Here is a 20,261-nt window from a genome sequence, read left to right on the forward strand (position 1 = left end):
TCGTCTCTACTTCCTGATTCCTGTTACATTTCCCCGGTTTCTTCAATGTGCATCTTACCATTTTATTGGCTTCCTGTAAGCTCCCTCCCCTCCAGCAGGGTATAACTAAACAAGCGGACCTCCCAGGGCTGCCCTGGAGGATCACATGCTGTGTGTGAGAGCACTCTGGAAATTGTCAAGTCCCATCGAGAGTGCCAGTTGCATAACCAGAGCAAAGCCACCCTAAGACTGGCACTCAGAATACATTCCCTTGGAAGGATGTAGCCTCTCCCCTGGGCAGACCTGGGGCAGGTGGAAGGGTGGAGGCACACACAAGTGCAGAGAGAGAGGAGCACCCTCACTCTGGACAGTCCAAGTAGCCCTAGGTTTGGGGAAGGTGGGGGACACTGGCCATAGACCCTGTCTGCCCACTGGCTTAGGGGTAGGCATTTAGTACAGACCAAGCAAATGGGAGGCATCTGGAGTCTGAATAGCTGCAAGCTATGAATGCTGGCACTTAGAGATGTTACATTAATATTAATGACAGCAAATACCCCAGACATCCCCAAATCCAGTCATGCCATAGTACCCTCCCTCTTTGCCCGTTATTTTTGGAAAATGGCAGAAGTCTACCGGGCAGATTCTCCGGGTGATCCCGTTCCCTTCTGCAGCCAGGCCTGCCCTTGGCACTTACCAAAGATCTTTCTAGACCACAGCTCCAGCTAGGGTGCTTACAGAGCTTTCAGAGAACTGAACAGCCAGACGCATGGTCCCGAGCTATTGGTTTGAACAAAGCAACACCAAGAACAAATAGGGACTGGATGAGATCATGACACTGCCTAGGAAGGTCGAGATCGCTGGCCCAGAAAGCAGAGTTGCACAGTGCAATCTCATTTTAGCAAAAAGGACAGCCCCTTAAAGGGGTACACGAGAAAGCGGGGAGGCGTGTGCTGAGGGTCCAGGGTCCCTCACATGCAGTACGTGGCTACTTTCTGTTAACGCTTCTGCTTTATTCTGTCGGTTTCTACAGAAGGACCTCTGCCGTTAACAGGCCATTTTACACACAGCACACATGTACACACCCTGGAAGCGAAGTCACTACATAACCATAAGTCTCATGAGAACCAGGCTACAGGGCTTTCAAGGACTCCACGTATTCTCGAACCCCACATCCTCAGGGAATCCGTGTTCTCTACATGCTAGGGCAGAAGCCTCTTGTGAATCATGCTGAGAGCCTAGCCCAGGCTAGGCCACGTCAGGTCTTACTTAACAAATGCCTGTCAGCTGAATAACGATACTTCCTGAAAGCAATGCCTCATGTGTCTTCCAGGGCCAGCACACTGGGAATACAACTGTTGTCACTGGCCTGCCACCTCTCCTCTGCTTCACCCTCCTCTTAAGGGCTGCCAGGGAGGAGCTAAAAGAAAGGTCACCGACGGCAGATGTTGGCACAGCAGATGTTGGCAAGGTACTCCACATAGGAAGCCATCAGGGGCTGTCTGCCCAGGGTGGCATGGCAGTCCCCTTGACAAGCCAGCTGGCTATGAAGCCTAGGGTGCCCCCTCACCCTGCTTCTCTGAGAAGGGAGTGAAGGAGAAGCAGGAGTCCACCCTGTGACTGTGGGCTATACACTCTTGCTGTTCCAGGCCCACAAGGGTGGAGGAATCTAGAGCAGGGAATTTGGCCTGGTTTTTCCTGTGAACTGGGGCTGGGCCTCCTTCTGTCATGGCTCCAACATTCTCTATTTCTGACCTTCAAAAATATGAACAATAACATCAATAATAAGGATGACTATTCGGTGTGCACTGGGGTCCTCCCAGACGTGGCATAAGTCACTCACACCATCCCCTTTCATCTCCATAGCAATCTTGTGAGAGTGAAAACATTATTATTTTCATATTAGTGATTAAAAAAAAAAAAAACCTGAGTCGCTGGGAACTAGGTGCCTGCCTGAGCTTAGCTTGTGGCTGGAGAAAGTGAGATTCAGCCCAGACAATCGTTCTTCCCTCTTGTCCCTTCTGGAAGTGCCTCCTGTTTGATTTTGCTACTGGCACTGGGCACTGGAGCTAACATCTGCGGGGCACTTTAGACTCCTCCACAGATGCCTGCAGACAGGTCTGGAGAAATCTCAGCATCCTCACACAAGCCCCTACAACTACAACACTTGCATTCGAACCCAGGTCCTGGGCTTCAGTCTTCCCCATTTTACACAACCCTTCTGGCCCAGAGCCAGACCTCTTTGAGCCCTGGGCTCCCTGCGTGCAGCCCTGCAGAGGGTGCTGCCTCACCAACTCTCCACGGTGACTCACTCCGGGGCCCAGGGGAAGCACAGCCCCGTTTGCCGCGCCTCCAGCTCCCCGCCTCCACATTTGCTAACCGAAACCCGACTGCTGCTATTTTTAACCCTCCAGCTCCCCCTTGCTTGGGGCTCCCCCCTTTACCCCCACCCTCTTGCCCCAACCCGGTGGCACCACTCTGTCATTCTGAGAGCACTTCTACAACCTGAAGGCCCCGTAGGGCGCAGCGGATGCCCCAGACGTGCAGGTTTGTGGGGCAAGCAAAACAAGTCGGTTACAGCCCATGTCTCCGAATTCCCCCACCCCGACTCTTTCCGAACCTGTACCTCCCAGCCTGCCCTGCTCCTCCTCGTCATCCCGAAGGCTGCAGAAGGGAAACCGGACCTCTGGGCCGAGGGCCACCTTAGGAAAGAGGAGTGGGCTTCTTGGCTCCAGCTCTGCAGGGAGCTAAGCGGAATGCAAGAGCGAAAGGGAGTTCCTTGTTCATTCCCAGCTCCCGAAGGAAGCCGAGGACTGACCGCCAGGGTTTCCCATCCCAGCAGGGCAACATGAGGAGAAGGGAGGTGGCCTGGAGATAGGGTGGGGACACTGAGTCTGATCTGCCAGCTCCTCTCCCCGACCCCTAGTAGGAGCCTGCAGCTGGGGTTGAGAAGGCTGGGAGGCAGGGGGCAAGGAATAAAGGCACTTGAAGTTCCAGAAGAGAGGGCGAAGGGGAGAGAAGCAGACCTCACAGACCTAGTTTCTTCCTTCAGGCTCCTCCAATCCCTCGAGGCTGCACTGTCTTATGCCAGCTGCTAATGGGAAGCTCTGGGTCTCCCAGGGGAACCCCTCTACTGAGGAGAGGGAGGAGACGAGGTCTGGGGGCCGCCGGCCCAGAGTAGGAAGGTTATGCCCAAATTGCTGATGTGAAAGTTAACCTCCAGAGAGGGGTTTAGGGGCAGGCCTGCAGGTGGACCCAAGGGGGCACTTCCTTCTGGCGGAAGTAGAGCAGGTGGCTTGAACCAGACCCCTCTGTCCCTCTGGTCTGAAAATCGGCTAGCTTAGGGAGCAGATGTAAGGGCACATAAAGAGGGCCTCTTAAGCACAGGTCTTCCCTGCACCCTCTTCTGAACGGGTGCCCCCGCTGGGCAGCTTCTCCTGAGCTCTGCCCGAGCCCCTACCCTCATTTCTGATTCTGTTATCTCCCAGGACAGACGTCTTCTCTGAGCCTTGATCCACCCCCTCTCTTTGGTAGCCCTGAACTAGATAAATAAATCCTAGAGGCCATAGAGGCAGTCAGCAACACCCAGAGGGGCTGAAGCCGGGACAGTGATCCCCCCAAGTTGGGAAGGTAAGAGCAGGGGAGTCAGGAATGGGCGGTGCTTGGGAGACCCTGACAAGAGTCTGCCATGTTCTTAACCTTAGTCTGAGCCCTATCTGGCTGCCCCTGCTCTTCTGTCTCTCTGACAACCTGTGGGGGTGGGAGGGGGGCTGCCTGTGGAAAGCAGATTCTGCTAGTCACCAGGCTGACAGTCCAGCTCCAACCCTCAGCTAGACCTCAGTCCAGATCCCTCACCTGGGTCCAGGGAGCTTCCGAGAATGTCTTAGCAGGCTGTGGGGACTCACTTCTAGTCTGAGGAGAAAAGGAGTCAATGTCACTGAGAGCTCCCATGGCCACTGTGTCCAAGGAAGTCCTGTCGGGTTGTTTATTGCTGGATCCAGGGAGTTTTCTTCAGAGAGCTAATCACCACGTAGAACTGTTCACATCTTCTTGCCCACCCATGCTTTCTTGTTCTCCAGTAAAGCTATAGCGCCCTGAGGTCAGAGGTCAGGCTCTGTGCTCACCTCACATCTGCACCCAGTGTATGGCACAGAGCTCTGCAGGTCTATAACAAATGGATGAGCTGCTGAGTGGCCAGCTTGGCAAATGACCTTCCCTGACTGCCAGTGTGGTTCTTTCTTGAGGATTCCAAAGTTTTCCCACACAGGAGGAAGAAGGAGGGTAGCAAGAACAAGGCTAGAAAGGCTAGAACCCCCAAAGGAAAAGTTAATGTTACTCAGAGGTCGGGCATCTACACCAGCCAATGCTACCTGGTCCCCTTCACCATGCTGGGCATGAATACACACACACACACACACACACACACACACACACACACACACACACACACGCATGCACACACGCACGCATGCACACACGCACGCATGCACACACGCACGCACGCACGCACACACACACACACGCACACACACACGCACGCATACCCAAATCCTGGACCAGTCTTAGGAAGCTTGCACTTTGTCTTGAGTTCTTTCTCTAAATAGCCCGTGACCTCAGACACACCGCATCCCTTTCTTTCTGCAGGTCTATTCCACAGAAATAAACAGAAAGGCTGACCCAGGCCTCTGCGCCTCAGGCATGGCTCAGCACCACAATCACCCACCATGCAAGTGAGTGAGGTGCCTCCCTCAACTCCTGCCAACCCTAAAAGATGGTGGGGATGGGGCCCAAGGATGTTTTAAAACACATTCTTCACAGGATCCTGAAGCAACTAGCCCAGTAACTGGCGTTAAAGACTATGGATGGATGCCAGATGTGGTGGCACGCCCCTTCCATCCCAGCCCTTGGGAGGCAGAGGCAGGTGGATCTCTGAGTTCGAGGCCAGCCTGGTCTACAGAGTGAGTTCCAGGACAGCCAGGGCTACACAGAGAAACCCTGTATCATTAAACAAACTAACAAAGGAAGAAAGAAAGAAAGAAAGAAAGAAAGAAAGAAAGAAAGAAAGAAAGAAAGAAGAAAGAAAGAAAGAAAGAAAGAAAGAAAGAAAGAAAGGGAAAGAGAGAGAGAGAAAGAAAGAAAGAGAGAGAGAGAGAGAGAGAGAGAAAGGGAAAGAGAGAGAAAAAAAGGACAAAAACCATGGGCTGTGCTTTTACAAGTCAAGATCTGGACACGTGTAAAAGTCTTACATAGGTACACAATCCCTAAAACCTGTCTATAGGCACTATATACCCGACACAGAGCCATAACTTACAAAGGTGCACATGACACAGAAGACACACATCTGTGCCACATGTGTGCATACCCCCAAACACCCACCAGAGCCAGCACATGGATCACAGATTGCCACAGAACCACCACATCGACACACACACAGCCCTGGGCAAACACAGACACCCACCACACACCCAGTGCATACGCACATATCACACGGAGGCTCACACTAAACAGATGCTAGCCTGAATTTATTTTGCCTCTGGGAACAGGTCCAGAACTAAAGGAGCCATGCTCTGCTGATGAAAACATCCCTCCTGCCTCTACCACCCCCACCCCTTGCCCCAGGCAGCTGGCTCGTGGTCCACAGCCCCTTGAATGACTGGAGGAGGGTAGAAGAGAGAAAGATGGGATAAGGTGAGGCAGAGGCTGAGAGTGGTATTCTAATCTGCTTGGAGACACCCCCCAAATCCAGCCCAGTTCTCTTCCCTTGCCCACCAGGAGACATCATGGGGCCCGGAGTCAGTGCTTGGTCAGGCCAGTTGACTGGATTCTCAGGCCCTGGTCCTACAGAGCAAAAGGCTTAGGGAGTAGCTAGATGTGGGGGCTCCCAGTACGTGGGGCCACTAAGGAAAGGGCTGTCTGGAGTGCCTTCCTGCAGCCCTAAGGCCTGAGGCCCCCATGGAATGTTACCACAGAAACAGGGAAAATATTATAAGGAATACAATACCCGGCAGAGTCACCTGCTCACCAGGCTTCCTGCTGCGCTACCCACCCCCCAGCTCATGGCACTTAGAGCCTTCCCTAGCCTCAACCTGGGCCTCCCCGCCAGAGCTCTCCTTCCTGTCTCCCCTGGATTAGGGAAGCTGCTTCAAGCGAAAGCTCTGCCCTTCTGTGGTTCCAAACAACATCAGGGATGGTGCACTGGGCCCCTCACTCCTGGTCCCTACCCACCCCCCAACACAGGAAATCAAGGCTTCCTGCCCCAGAGGAAGTGCCCCATCTAGTGAACAAATCCAACATATACAAACTCAAAGTCCTGGAGCTGGCGCCTCCAAGGGGACCTGCCTTCAAGCCCTGCAATACCCCATACTCTCCTGCAGCCTCCAGACCACATCTAACCAAGGAAGAGCTCAGAATAGATGCTGGCAGAGGCCGGTCTGGTTGGTGCCATTCCTTGGCTAGGTGACTCTGGGCCTTACATTATTAGCTCACCTTTCTCTGGGGGCTCCTGTCAACGTTGAAACGACCAGTTCTTAAAGAAAGGCAAAGAGCAAAGAAGGCCAAGAAAGAAGTGTGCCTACAGCTATAAAAAGGTCCTCATTTCCAATCCCATCACAACTGAGCCACTAGGAACTAGATAGGTGAGAACCATTATCCCTGAGACAAGGACACAGGAGGCTCTGCCTGTTCCCTTACTCCCCGTGGATTACTGACTGGCTATGTGCGGTTGGTCCCTCTAGCTCTGAGCTTTGGAAAGTGAACTGAGAATCCTCCCCACCCACCCACCTTATCATGTTAATTTTGAGAAAAGCCTGCTTAAGTAAGGTGACCTGCTTAGAAGAGAAACCTTCTTTGCCTCAAAGCTCAGCATATGCCCTTGAGACACAGAAAAATGCCCCAGCTAAGGGGCCAAACTGAGCAGCAGGGGGCTCAGATGCACCCTGTACCTAGCTTTTCCAACGCACAGCTCTGAGGGTCTAGCTTGGAAAGGACATCATAAAACTAAAGACAGAGACACAAGCCTCAGCCCCATTGGGTTCAGGACTTGGTCCAATCTCAGTTATCTGGGTACCATACACTGGAACTGCTTTGTGCCTCATTTCCCCCCCAGGAATCACTGTAAAGAAGAAAAGTACTTAGTTACTGAGGGGAGACGTGAGGCTGCAGAGAGCAAGGAGGTTAAGAGTGAAGGATGATTTGCGGCGGATGGAGAAGAGGCTCGGAAGGTTGGCACAGAGGGGAGGCACGACCGCAGCCCATGGGGGTCCTCTTGGGAAGAAATGGGTCACCTAAGTACAAGTTAGAGGATAGAAACCAACCAAAGTGACAGTCTGCAATGGAATTTGAGCAAATCTAGGTAAAAGTCTGGAGGACTAGCTCCTGATTCCAGATGTTGCACTCCCTCCAGGGCCACCGAGGGCCAATGTCCTATTATCACCCTGAAACTTTGGCAGGCAGAACTGGGCCTCAAGCAGATGCTGCGTTGGGATGTGGGAAGGGATACTTAGCAGCAAGCCAACCCCGCCAGATGATGCAGGATGCTTTGGGGGAGTGCTGGACAGCCAGCAAGGATAGTTCAGGGAACCAATGGTCAGCCCTAAGTCGGCCCCAAACCGGCAGCCAGTGAGAAATAAGTGGGACTCATTAAGCGACCTGCATGCAGGACTTAGGTTTTTCTTCCAACTCAATTGGCGGAGAAATCGCAGTGGCGAAAAGACAGTTCAGTTGCCAGATTTGCCCGGGTTCTCATACTTCTCAGTACTATCAGACTGGGGGTGGGTGGGGGTGGGGGGGCTAGATCCAGCTCCCCACCTCCCTACCTCTCTCAGTACTCAGCCTGCGGCCCCCACTTCCCCACGCCTTTAACTGTCCTCACTGCTAGGCTGAACACAGTGTCTGTCTCTCTATGATGGGTGATCAAGGATAAGGGGTGATGCTCAGAGAAATCTCCCAGCCCAGTACCCCTCCAGGGGACGTTTCCCTCAGCTACAGGATCTGAGTAGGGCCCTGCCCAGTTCTACAAGACAGGGGCGCTGATGTCCAGCCCTGCAAGTTCTGCGCCAGTTCAGTGGGTCCTAGCCTTTGCCCTCCCGCTTCCAAACCTTTGGTCCCGGAGCACCGCCCCCTCCCGGGCCTCGGCGGCCGGCCGTGCCTCCCGGATCCCGGGGAGGAGGGTGACGGGACGCCCGGCCCTTGCACAGGCGGCCCCGGGCCTCCCACTGCCTCCCCGGGGCCTGTCGCTGCCCGGGAGCGGGCGGATGTGGGCGCCCCGCAGGAGGCCGGAGCCCTTCGGCCCCGGAACCAGCCGGGGCAGCGAGCGGGCCAGAGCCCGGGCGAGCGGGCGCGGTCCAGGGCGCGCGGAGGACCCGGCCAGCCGGACCGGCCGGAGACCCAGCCGCAGCCGGAGCGGGAGCCGGGGCGAGCAGCGCAGGGTGCCGCGCGCAGGGCGGGGCGGACGGGGAGGGGGTGGCCGCCCGGTACTCACCCGCGCCGGGGCTGTGCATCCAGGGGCCGGGGCCCTCAGAGCCGGGGGCTCATGGCGGGCGGGGGGCCGGGGCGCCGGCCTCACATCCCCCCGGTCGCCGGAGGCTGCAGAGCGACTGTGAGACGGCGAGAGGAAGGGAGGGGGCCGGGAGGGGGAGGGCCCTGGCAGCCTGGCCGGCCGGGTAGGATGACAATGGAAGGAAATGCTTTATCTGAGTCTGAGAGCGGGCCAAGGGGGAGGGGAGGGAGGGGGCCGGCGCTGGCGGCCCTGGGACACACCACCCGGGCTTCGCTCAGCAGCACACAGCCTGGCGGCAGACACCGATCGCGGCGGGGCGCGGCTCACCGCCCGGGAGGCAGCGCCGAACCCGGAACGCGGGACGCGGCCGGACCCGCGCGCGGCCGCGGAAGCCCCAGCCGCCGCGCGGCGCTGCGCCCCGCGCACAATTCCCGGAAACCCAGATACCTGAGTGCACGCACCCGTGCATACACAGCGTACACGGGCGTGCATCCATGTTTACACAAGCCAGGGTGCTTTACGCTTCGGGGAAGGACTCCTGTGCACACATCTACACACTTAAGTCAACGAGGGCAGCGCTACACACAGGGAGAGCAGGGCACGCTTGGAGTCTCGAGCAAGGAATCCCAGACGGACACCCCTGCCCCATCCTAACACACACACACCACACACACACACACACACACACACACACACACACACACGACTCTCCTCAGGAACACTTCAGGATCTGATTTGAACCACTGCCAGTCCAACCCCAGTGGCACCCCCCGCCCCCACTGTCTGCTGAGGGGAGCAGAAGGGTCCAGTCTGTTCCTATTAAAAGAAAAAAAAAAGGGGATGGGGGGTGGTGCAGTTTTCGAAACTTAAAAAAAATTTTTCTCAAGGGATTTCCTTCCATCCTCTCCTCTTCCTCTTCCATTCCTCTCCCTCCACAATGACCCTCCTTTGCCCCCCCACTCCTGGACCCTATGAGTCAAACTTCAGCAATGTGCCCAGTGTCCCCCAGTGCATTACAGCGGATCACAGAAATGTTCCAGTCTGTGAGTCGGAATGCAGCCGCCTCCAGCCCTCCCTCAGCTAATAAACTCAGCTGAGGACTGGCTTTGCACTGAAGCCCTCCCTGCCTCTCCCCCATCTTAGACGGGAGGAGGTCAGATTCAAGGGTCAGGGGCCGAGGACCTTCCCACTGAGTTTCCTGGCTTGGCCTGTCAGTCCTGTTGCCTCCAGCAATTTGGCAGGTCAGAAAACTGGGAAGGGAGAGCGGTCATTCACCAGGAACACTATGCTCCCCTGCCCTTGAGGTGCCCGCCACTGAAAGGCAGCTTCCTTCTGGTCCCAATCTACTCTCTGAGTCCTCGGAACTCCAAGAACCTTTAGAAGGGGAAAATGAGGCAGACCTAGAGATGTGATATCTTGGAAGCCAGAGTCTTGAGTGGCCTAGAGGGACGTTGGCCATGTTGCTAGGTCACACACAGGTCTAGACTCATGTGCCCTTGTTCAGCTGCTAAGTGTAACTCCTCTGTACCTGTTAATGGGTACTACAACCTTGCCCTAGCATCCATGGCCTCTTGCAATGTGGCACCACACACATCCCTGCCCAGTGTCTCCTGGTACTTTGCTCAGAGGTAGTTACCGTTATTACTACCACAGCCAGCCCTGTCAGCTAGCTGTTCATGTCCCCATACTTACCCACTTCCTTGCCTTGGCCTAAGACACTCCCTACAGAGTAAATGCCGCTCTACCTTTCTCCCTTCTGTTGTTGAAATCCCTTCATCTCCTCTGAAATGTTTCACGATTTCTGTAGCCTCAGCCGGAAGGATTTTCTTTCCCTTGAAGGACTCCACCCCAGCACTGATTTTCTCCCAGCCGCACTGACCCTCAGCTGTCTAGTCTATGAGTCTGAATCTCTTCTTTATCACAAGTGTTCAAGGTACCTAGCTTGGAAGCACTGCCTCAGCGTGGCTTCCGAGTTCTTCATTGACTCATGAATATTCATGACCTTCCAAGATCTCCCTCCAGCTAGACATCTCTAATAGACCCTCTGTCGGAAGTTGTCCATTCTGGCTCTGCTAGACACTTCCTCATCCACTGAGCTGTCTTTCCAAACCAGAGCACTCTACTTCCAACGACTTCCGTGAGGGTTACAGACTTCAGGGGAAAAAAGAAACCTGTGTACAGAGGACCCCCAATCTCTCTTGTTATCTCTCTCCTCCTGTAACCGTACATTGCCCCCACATCTTCCTTTCCTAAAGCTGTTTCTGTGCTGAATTTCTTGTTCGTTAATTTCTACTGGCGCAGCATCCGTGCATCTGCTCCTGAAGCTACCTCTTCTCTTCAGTCTAACCACTGACTTCTGAGTGATTGGGATAAAGATGTGTGGCCACCCATCTATGCTCACCACCCGTCTATGCTCACAATGGTCACCTGTGGCTTTCGGTTCACATCAGGACTCACTGCCTGCAAAATGTAGGCAGAGAGGAGACCAGCACTTGCGGTATGTTTCTGGGGTGCTGAGCCAGATGTTTCTGGGATGCTGCCAGAGTTACCTATGACTCCAATATCCCCTGCCTCACAATGGATTCCCAAGCCAATGCTAAGTTCCATGTTCCCTGGTGGCACATGTTAGCCTCCTGGGACCTCTAGAGATAGATATACGACAGAAAAATCCAAGCTACCTCCTTGCTATGATGGCTACCACGGGCAATTTCTCAAGAGCCCTTGCATCCAGACTTCTCACAGCCTGCTCAGCTGAATACCAGGTATAAGAGACAGGCAGACAGGCAGACAGGCAGACAGGCAGACAGGCAGACAGGCAGACAGGCAGAGGTAGAGGCAGAGGCAGGTGGGACTCCATGAGTTCATTATTAGCCTGGTCTACAGAGCTAGTTCCAGGACAGCCAGGGCTACATAGAGAAACTCTGTCAGGGGGGGGGGGGGGTGTATTCGTGGAGGGACTGGTCCTGTAGGATCTGCCATGAGTTGTTCAAAGCTCTCCCTGGGGGTCACTGGACAACAAAAAGCCTGCATACCCCTTTCTGTTTTCTGTCCACTTAAGGCCTCCACATCCTTTTCTTTCCCCTTTCTTCTCTTCTTGCCTTGGTGGGCTACCTTTTACCAAGTGTTTACAAAGAGTCCCACTCTGGCCTTTGGGCAAGTATCAGGTCATTAATTCTTCTTCTATGTTTTGAAGATTTGTTTAGTTTTATATTATGCATACGAGTATTTGGTCTGCAAGCACGTATGCATATATGGTGGTCAAAGAGGACAGTAGAGGTTGTCTGCCCGCCTGGAACCAGGAAGGTTTGTCAGATCCACTGGAACTGTAGTTAATCTACCCATGGTTGTGAGCTTTTATGTGGATATTAGTTACTGAACCCCGGTTCTCTGCAAGAGCAACAAGTGTTCTTAGCCACTGAGCCATCTCTCCAGCTGCTACACACACACACACACACACACACACACACACACACCTGCCATCTCTTAGTCTTAATTATCCTTGTTATGCTCATAAATCGAGTATGGCCCATAAAGGTGAAGAAACCCGACCAAAGTTGCTCAACAACTTAGAAGCCATCTGCTCATTCAACAAATGCTGTTGGGAGCCCACTTAAGACCGAGACTCAAAGTTGCAGAGAAGTAACCTGAGTGTCAAGGCACTAGCAACCAAACCTGTGCGAGCCTTCTACAGGTGCTGACTGCAGCTACCCCAACCTGCACTTACTCTCCCACATGCCTCACAAAGCCAGCCAGGGTGTGCTCACTCCCCAGCCCCACACCCACCCACCCAGTCCGCAGGCAGCAGCATTGCATGGAATTAGGTTGAATCCAGGATCAAGTCCTAACTGCTTTTTGACTTTCAGATTAACAGGGTAGGTTAAGTCTTCAACTTCAAATAAAGGGTTTCCTGGGACTAGAAATAACAAGTAGAAGAAGCAGGCCTAAGAGATGGAACCAGGTTCAGTGGACAGCTTGATGTGCAGGCGTGAGGAGGAGAGTTCGAATCCCCACAACCCATAGAAAAGCTGACAGGTGTGGCAGCTGCCTGTAATCCTAGCATTCTGGAGGCAGAGTCGGGACTCTCTCGGAGGAAGGTGGTCATCGAGCTGGCTAGCTAGCTCCAGGTTCAACAAAAGACCCTGCCTCAATAAACAGAAGCGAAGAGCAGATCCATTAAGGAAGACACCGTGCTACCTTCAGGCCTCTCCATGCACCTGCCGATGTATAAACCTGTACACATATGCACCTACACACATCCAAATACCAGACATGTATGCGTGTGTATTTGTGTGTGTGTGTGTGTGTGTGAGCGCGCGTGCTTGCACATGCATGCGCGTGCTAATGTGCACAGACACACACACACACACACACACACACACCACACACACACACCACAACGCACATATGCATGCACTTGCGCATACATACAAAATAAAATAAAATAAAAAAAGAGACCAAAGAGATGGTTCAGTAGTTAAGAGTGCTCGGGGTCCCTGCAGAGAGCTTGAGTTCAGCTCCCAGAATCCACTCAGGTGGCTCATAACTGCCTGTAACTCCAGGTTCAGGGAGTTCTATAGTTCTCTATACAAACACACACACACACACACACACACACACACACACACACACACACACACACACAAATAAATAAATAAATAAATAAATAAATAAATAAATAAATAAAAGCCTGTGCACCCCGTGCTGCTCAGGAACCCTCCCTTACCTCTCCCTCGGGTACCAATGCTTTAGTGTGCCAAGCAGAGGACAGAAAGAGCAAACAATTTGCCCAAGGCCACAGAGCCAGCAAGTGGCCTGATCCTAATATATCTGACTCGGAGCCTGTGTAACGGCTCCAAACTGGAGAGAAGCTATGCCGCGGTCTCCAGCTCCGGTGTAGCCTGGTTACTTGAGGTTTCTTTTGATCCCTGTTTGTCACTCCCGATAGCCAGTTTTCCGTCTCACTGAGCCCAGTCACGTGGGCCCATCTCTGTCCTCCATCTTTCTCTGTTACATTGCACAGGCACGGTCAAACAGACTGTATGAATATTCTGGGTAAAGCTGGGGGGGTGTGGCTTAGGGGTGCCAGCACTCGTGCAGACCCCACTCTTTAAGTTCACCTTCTGAGACAAGAAGCGTTAGGCGCCCTCTAGGCTAGGGCGGAGTGGTTGGATTACAAACACTGTGCTGTCATGGCTATCCATCCAGATAGCTCAGGCTGGGAGGGCTAATGACTGTGGGGAACGAACAGGCTGAGAGCTACCCAAGTCTCTTCCCTCTTCCCCTCACCTCCCTCCGGAGTCAACAAAGGTGATGTGGTTTCTCTTGTGGTCTGTTGCCCTAGACACCTGCAGCTCTGAATATACGTGTGTGTGTGTGTGTGTGTGTGTGTGTGTGTGTGTGTGTCTGTGTACTGGCAAAGTGGTGGGGAGACGCATGGAGAAAACACTGGGACAGGATGGGGAGGGGCAGGAAGCCAGGGACAGTTTCTTCAACCCCAAGGTGATGGGGAAACCAGTGTCAATGTTAGCAGAGGCTACCCCTTGACGACCCCCCACAAGGAGCATAAGGAAAGAGCTGGAAGAGAAGCATTGTGGACCTCAGGTTCCAGGCCTGAGAGTAGAACTTCAGTTCTAGGCCAGTTCAGCCACGAGCTTCTTGGGTGCTGCCTAAGCCTCTGTTTCCTGCTCTGTAAACCAGCAAGATCTTGGCTGCCTACTTCACAGGCAGAGTCAGAAATCGCATGAATAATATATGCAAGCGTTCACACCACCGACTTGGAGTTTGTGTCATTGGGTGGCTTGAGCAGTGCCCGTGCAAGCTTTGGAACCTTTGCCACTAGAGTGTGTGAGCTAGTATAATCGTTTATTGTCGCTCCTGGATAAACCACACACACACACACACACACACACACACAACACACAGAGGAATGTGGAGATAAAGAACACTAAATATAAAAACAAAAACACAATGTGTTGAAGAAACCAAACACACAGCATACTTGAAAGCCTCTCACAAAGCCAGCTATGTGAAAGATGTCTTGGTTTACATGATCTTGGCTCAGTCACAGCCTCCCTCTTGGGTCTCAGTTTCCCCTCTGCCGCTTGAGTGCCTGGCTCCAGATCAGTGCTCCTTTTCTCTGAGTCTAAAGTCACTTTCCGATTCTGTTATCCCAAGTGTTAATGAGTACTTGGCAGGGAGGAGAGGCTTCAGGTCTGAGGAAGATCAGAGCTGAGAGCAGCCTGGCTACAGGAAGTCCTGAGCTGAGCTGGGTTTTGACAGAGCCTAGAAGTGTGAATCAGTGGGGCTAGGGGTGGGGGTGACATTCCAGGTAGGGAGAATGGCATGCACAAGGGCAAGGGCGAGGCTAGGAAGCTGAGGGGTGGCAAACAGATTAGCGAGGCTCAAGAATGAGGTTGGCAAGGGCTGGAGGGAGCCTGGGGAGGAAGTCGGGAAGGGGCAGTCCCCAGGCCGAGTAGCTAAGCTGGGAAAGTGGGGGAGGAAGGTGGGTGGGGGAAGAGACTCTCTCAGCCCAGAAATGGATGCCAAAGCGCATCTAGCCAAACTCCAATCACCCCTGCCAAGAGGACTCACCCACCAGAGAAGGCCCTTCCCACCCCTCCCTGCTCTGCTAGCTCAGCCCCACCCCCAGCCCCCGAGGTGAGCCAGGACCCCCGAGGCCAGGGCCTCCTCCACCAAGAAACAGATGGGGCACCACCCCATCCTCGGGGCAATAATGCAGCAATAAAATAATAATCACGGCTAGGAACTATGACAGAATAAATTGTCTTCTACCCGCCCTCTGATATAGTAGGTCCCACAGCGGCGAAACTTCAGAGTGTGACTCTTCTATTTACTAGAATCTGCTTCTTTGAGCTACGGGAGATTTATAAGGTCACTAATGAACAAAGTCCCCTGACCAGACATGACCTTAAAGCTACAAAGTCCTCCTAGTCCCCCTGGTATGTTCTAAAACTCACAGGCCATTGGCAGGTCTGGTTCAGTTTGGGGCTCCCTGATCTAACCCACACCATTCCTTGCAGATGAAGAGACTGAGGCATGAGGGGAGATAGCTTGCCAGGGGTGACATGGTTAACAAGTGGCAGGGCAGGGAGAAGACTTCTGCTCTAGCCTTCTAGGTCAGTACTCCTTCTCCAAGCCAGCAGCCCAGCCCCAGCCGCCAGTGCCAGCAGAGATTACGGTCAGGGAGGCAGCCACTGGGCCATACTCTAATCATGAGAAGAAATCCATTTGAGTTGCAAAATACCTTTCTGCATCCAGTTTGCAATTACTCGCTCCAGTGGGCCCCTGCAGGGACACTGTGGTCCACCCACTGGCCTGCTTGACATTGGCCTTGTCATATCTCCCAGCATGACCCTCTGTTCCTAGTAGTTGCTCTGACTGGAGAAAGAAAGAGCCCGTTCTGTACAGATCTCCTCTTTGTGGGCCATGGCCTCAGAATGTCAGGAGAGAGGAGAGAAGGTCTTGCCCAGTGGGGACACTCTTCCCCTCTCCCAGAAGTGTCTTCTAAAATGAATTTGAGTTGTGTGTGTGAGTGTAGTGGGGTCCACATAGAGAGCATGGAGTTAAAGGTCAGGGGGAAACGCTGAGCTCTTAAGGCACCCACTCCTCTTTATCTGCTCACAGGAGCATCTACTGTGGCATACTTCATCGTAGAGGCGGGATAAGCCACCATCTACCATGGAGGAAGTCATCTTTACCCAAAGAGAGTCTTGGAAGAGAACCTGGAGCTCAGAAGGCTACCCACAACAGCAAGGAACACCAGCAGCATGGACTACAGAGGAACCTTACAGAGAGGGCTCCACCAGGTCATCAGCCCATTGTGGATTGGATCAGGGAAGGTTAGATCAGAATCACTTGCCCCTTGGGCCCTGGTTATCAGAAGGAAGCTTAACAGTAAGTCTAGCAGTCTCTACCTTACCAGGTCCCTCTCTCCTGTTGGGCCCAGGGGGTCACAGGCAGAGGGCAGGGAAGGCTTGGTATAAACAGCACCTCTTTAGGAGCCCTGTAGCTAGGGCTCCAGAGTTTTCCCTGAGTGTTTGAAGATACAGAGAGGACTATGGTAAGATACGGAGGTGCTGCACTGTAGAGAAGATTAAAGATGTGGAGCCCTGGGCTGGATGGAGTTGGTTTCTTCTCCAGTATATAAGGCATATTGTTTAACCTGGAGGAGGCTTGGCTCACTCTCTCTAGACCGGGGCCAGAAGTGCTGCCATATTAGGGCTGTGGAGATCAGGACATGCAGTGCTGAGCACAGTGCCTGACGCATGCTGTGCTGTGCTAGCGCTGAGTGTGGACGCCAACAACAGGAACAGAAGAAAGCTTCTTGTCTCTTCTGTCTCCCTCAGTCTGGGTCTCCCCACAAAGTCAGTATCAGATGAGTACTGAACTAAGTTTACTTGCAAGTGAATCAAGTAGTGTCTGTAGGCTCTTTACTCCAGCACCATTCTGGGGTATACAGTGTAGCCTAGGGAGGTTAGCGAGGTAGAAACATTGATACAATGTTTCTGACCCTCCTGAGATACTCTGGGATTTTCTTGGCCTTAAAGGGAGCCTGGGACAGACTCAGGGGACACCATATGAATTGTAGAAGGCGCCTGGCTCCTTCTCCAAAATGTGGCACTGCACATCTGGAGTGATCTGCGCATCTGGCCGCATCCCTGGGGCAATGGCCACAGCTGCTGACATTTGAGGGAGGAGAGGGCCAGTTTTTCAGCAGGGCCTAGGGGGCTATAAATAACCAGCTAAGAGGGCCAAGGGAACCAGGTTGACCTTTGGGGGGCAGGAGCTACAGGCAGTGTCCCCCTCCCACTTGGGTCCAAAGCCAAAGTTTTAGCAAAACAGGAAGAAGCAGTGGCAGTTGCTGGGAAAGTAGGAGTGGCTCCCCTTCCCCCACTTGCCTGGAGCCTTAGGATCTCAGCCAGGACCTGGGAGAGGTGGAGTCAGCTAGGCGGGAGGGAGGGGCAGGCTGCTCAGGCAGATGGGCCTAGTCCCTGCCCTCCTGTGGCTTAGCTGGGCACAGACAGGAAGAAGAAGGGAAGCCTAATGGAGTGTGCCTGTCTCCTCCTTACTGCCTTTTCTTCCCTTTCTATTCCTGACCAGTGGACAAAAAGGTTAGGCATGGAGCAAGCACAAGATGTGCCTAAGATGCAAGTCGTGAATTTGGAGGCCCAGGGTCAAGGTGAGCTTACAGCCATCTTTATTCCCAACCAGCATGTATGTAGGCTGAGACTAATTTCAAGTGGACAGGAACGGGGTACTCCAGACTTGAGGAATGACACCTCTAGCTTTCTGGAAAGGAGGCTGAAGAGCGGGTAGGCAGGACCTGGTCCAAGAGAAATGGCAAAGAACTGACCTGTGAGCTTCGAGTAGATAGAAAGCTAGGGTAGTCCTTAGAGCTGTACATGGGGCAGACTCCAGGAAGCAGATCTCCAGCTCAGAGGCAAGTCAGGCTTGAAGGAGTTTGCCAGCAAATGCACTGCTCTGCTTTGTATGGGAAAGGCTGGGTACTGAGAGTCTGCAGACATCTAGTAGGTGCGTTGCCTAGCACACATCTTTAGGGATCTTGGTGCTTAAACCCATTGGGTCATCACTGGCTCCTTAGCCTTGAGCCCATGATTCCCCCTACTGGACAGTCTAGACCAGAACCATCCAGTAGAGACAGAGTAAAGACAGTGTGTGCAGCTTTACATATTCTAGTTGCCATGCCCACAAATTCAGAAATAGATGATTAATAGTATATTTACTTAATGTATATTGAAAGTATCATTTCATATCATCAAAATAGAAAAATTATTGTCTTCCTTGTTTTCCATACCAAGTCCTTGAAATCCAGGGTGTTTATTTCACTTACAACATAGTTCAGTTCTGACTGGCCCCTGTGTCTGTGGCTACTGTAGGGGACAGCACAGTTTATGACTTTGAGCTTAAGTCCTTTGTCCCTTAGAAAGACCCCAGGAGGTGGCCAGCAAGGTCAGTGACATAGGTATATTTACTTTAGTAGAGCGGCTGCTCATCGCTCTAGACCTGAGATCAGTTCTAGCACACGTGCAAGCAGGGAAACTGAGTCACGTAGCAGCCTGCATTCTCAACCCCTTCCCAGGCCTCTTGCTCTGGACTGAAGATTGGGAGGACCCCACTTCCTCTTTGAGAACACTAGCCTGGGTTTGGAGATATGGCTCATCGGTTAAGAGTTCTTGCTGCATTTGCTGCTCTTCCAGAGGACCCTGGTTCGGTTCCCAGCTCCCATGTGACTGCTAACCACCACCTAATAACTCCAGATCCAGGGATCCAATGTCTTCTTCTTAGCCTCACAGGCACCAGGCACTCATGTGTTGCAGGCAAATTAATACAAAGGAAATAAACAGATCTTGAAAGGCAAATGGCAGCCTCCACTTCCTCTTTCCCTTCTCCAAAGAGCCCCAAACTCAGGTGGAATTAGGGAATTTGGGGTTGGGGAGACAAATTTGTAGGGAAATGTGGAACCAAGCTATGAACAGGTTTGAGGTTCTTGGAAGACAACTTGAAGATACAGAGGTGACAGTGGTCCTCTGGAGCTCAGAAGAGGAAACTAAATAAACCAATAGGCTGAAGAATGGAAGCTGGGGGAGAACTGAGTGGAACAGGCAGAAACCGAACTAAAGCAGGTAGTGCCGGGTCAGCACCCCGAGAGCAGAGAGAAAGCACATGAGAGATCTGCAGTCATTCAGCAGTCAGCTTTGAAAACCCTTCCCACAGAGAGAGCACACAAATTGACAGGCAGCCCCAAAGCATTAGTAGACTGAAGTTCAAAGCACAGAAAAAGACTCTTCAGGCAAAGAGGAAACATAAAGTTAGGGGGATGCTTGGCCCGAAGGCGCTCAAAATAATGCCAACCAAACAAAGAGAAGGTGGGTGCCATTTCAAACCCCAGAGAGGCCGATGGCATGTGCTCACTGTTAGCGGTGGCAGACCGCCTTTGAAGTCAGCTTGGCAGTCTATGGTGAGAACTATGAAATGTGCCCCCCATCCCCCATCCCCACCCCTCCCATTGCTGAGTTACCCCACCCAAGTGCACTCTAAACCAAGTATCTCTTGTCAGTTAGGGATGGAGGCAGAAAAGGTCCAGGGCGGCCACATTCACTGTTAAGCTATTCGTAATATGGAAAGTTAGAAATAATTTGAATACACAGTTGGAAAATGATGAAGTAGAGGACGGTATTTCCACTTAGTAGAAAATTATAAATCTGTTAAAAAGATGTTGATGAATGTGATATAGCATCGTGGGAGAATACAGAGCCGTGGGTGCCTTGTGATGGAAAGTGTATAAAATCATAGGAACAGAACAAGAGGTTGAGAGGGTACACTCAGAGCTGGGCATGGCTGGTGCACACCTGTGATATTAGCACCCAGGAGCCTGAGTCGGAACAGTTCCAGGTTCAAGGCTAGCCTTGGCTACATGGAGAGACCCTTTCTGAAACAGAAAGGGGAAAATAAATAAATAAATAAATAAATAAATAAGGAAGTAGTTAGTGGGGCCAAGGGGCAATGTGAGTGTGCATGTTTTCTCATCCGTTAGCAACATGGAAGCAGGATGAAGACTCACCAAAGCCTCCATTTGGCTATAAAAAAATTATGAGTCCATTTACTCTGAAAGTCCATCTCTTCAGCTCAATCCTCATATCCTAGCATCATGGACATGAGCTTCATTCTCTTGAAAGCAGAAAGCCCACAGCAAGGCAGATTGGCCCAGAACTCACCCAGGCTCCCTGCTGGGTCCTAGGATGTTCTG

General features: G+C 52.6%; 1 protein-coding gene and 1 long non-coding RNA gene across 15 annotated transcripts in view; one reads left to right on the forward strand and one right to left on the reverse strand.

Annotated features, from left to right (window-relative positions):
- The window catches only part of Hdac7 (histone deacetylase 7), a 51,842-nt gene that overhangs the window by 30,243 nt on the left and 1,338 nt on the right, over positions 1 to 20,261 (reverse strand). For 2 of the 13 annotated variants that reach the window (XM_006521210.3, NM_001204276.1), the window contains exons 1-2: positions 8,456 to 8,864; positions 3,832 to 3,888 (exon numbers count right to left, since the gene is read on the reverse strand). The exons of 4 other annotated variants lie outside the window; for them this stretch is intronic. Coding sequence is in view for 4 of the 9 variants with exons in the window: in XM_030248669.1 (XP_030104529.1) it covers positions 8,935 to 8,965 (31 nt within the window). In the remaining 5 variants the exon portion in view is untranslated. Of the gene's footprint in view, positions 1 to 673; positions 869 to 2,602; positions 2,658 to 3,831; positions 3,889 to 8,455; positions 8,865 to 8,934; positions 9,118 to 20,261 lie in introns of those variants that run through there. 7 more of the 13 variants (NR_166212.1, NM_001378971.1, NM_001204277.1 and 4 more) reach the window with 5 other exon arrangements.
- Gm33636 lies at positions 7,783 to 19,130 on the forward strand. Of its 2 annotated transcripts, XR_001781759.2 has the most exons (4): positions 7,783 to 8,402; positions 16,118 to 16,332; positions 17,594 to 17,672; positions 18,594 to 19,130. It is a non-coding gene; the product is annotated as a predicted gene, 33636 (long non-coding RNA). The 2 variants fall into 2 exon arrangements; XR_384426.3 differs by lacking the exon at positions 7,783 to 8,402 and having other exon boundaries at positions 13,176 to 16,332.

This window comes from Mus musculus, chromosome 15 (assembly GCF_000001635.26).
Source record: "Mus musculus strain C57BL/6J chromosome 15, GRCm38.p6 C57BL/6J".
NCBI lineage: Eukaryota > Metazoa > Chordata > Mammalia > Rodentia > Muridae > Mus > Mus musculus.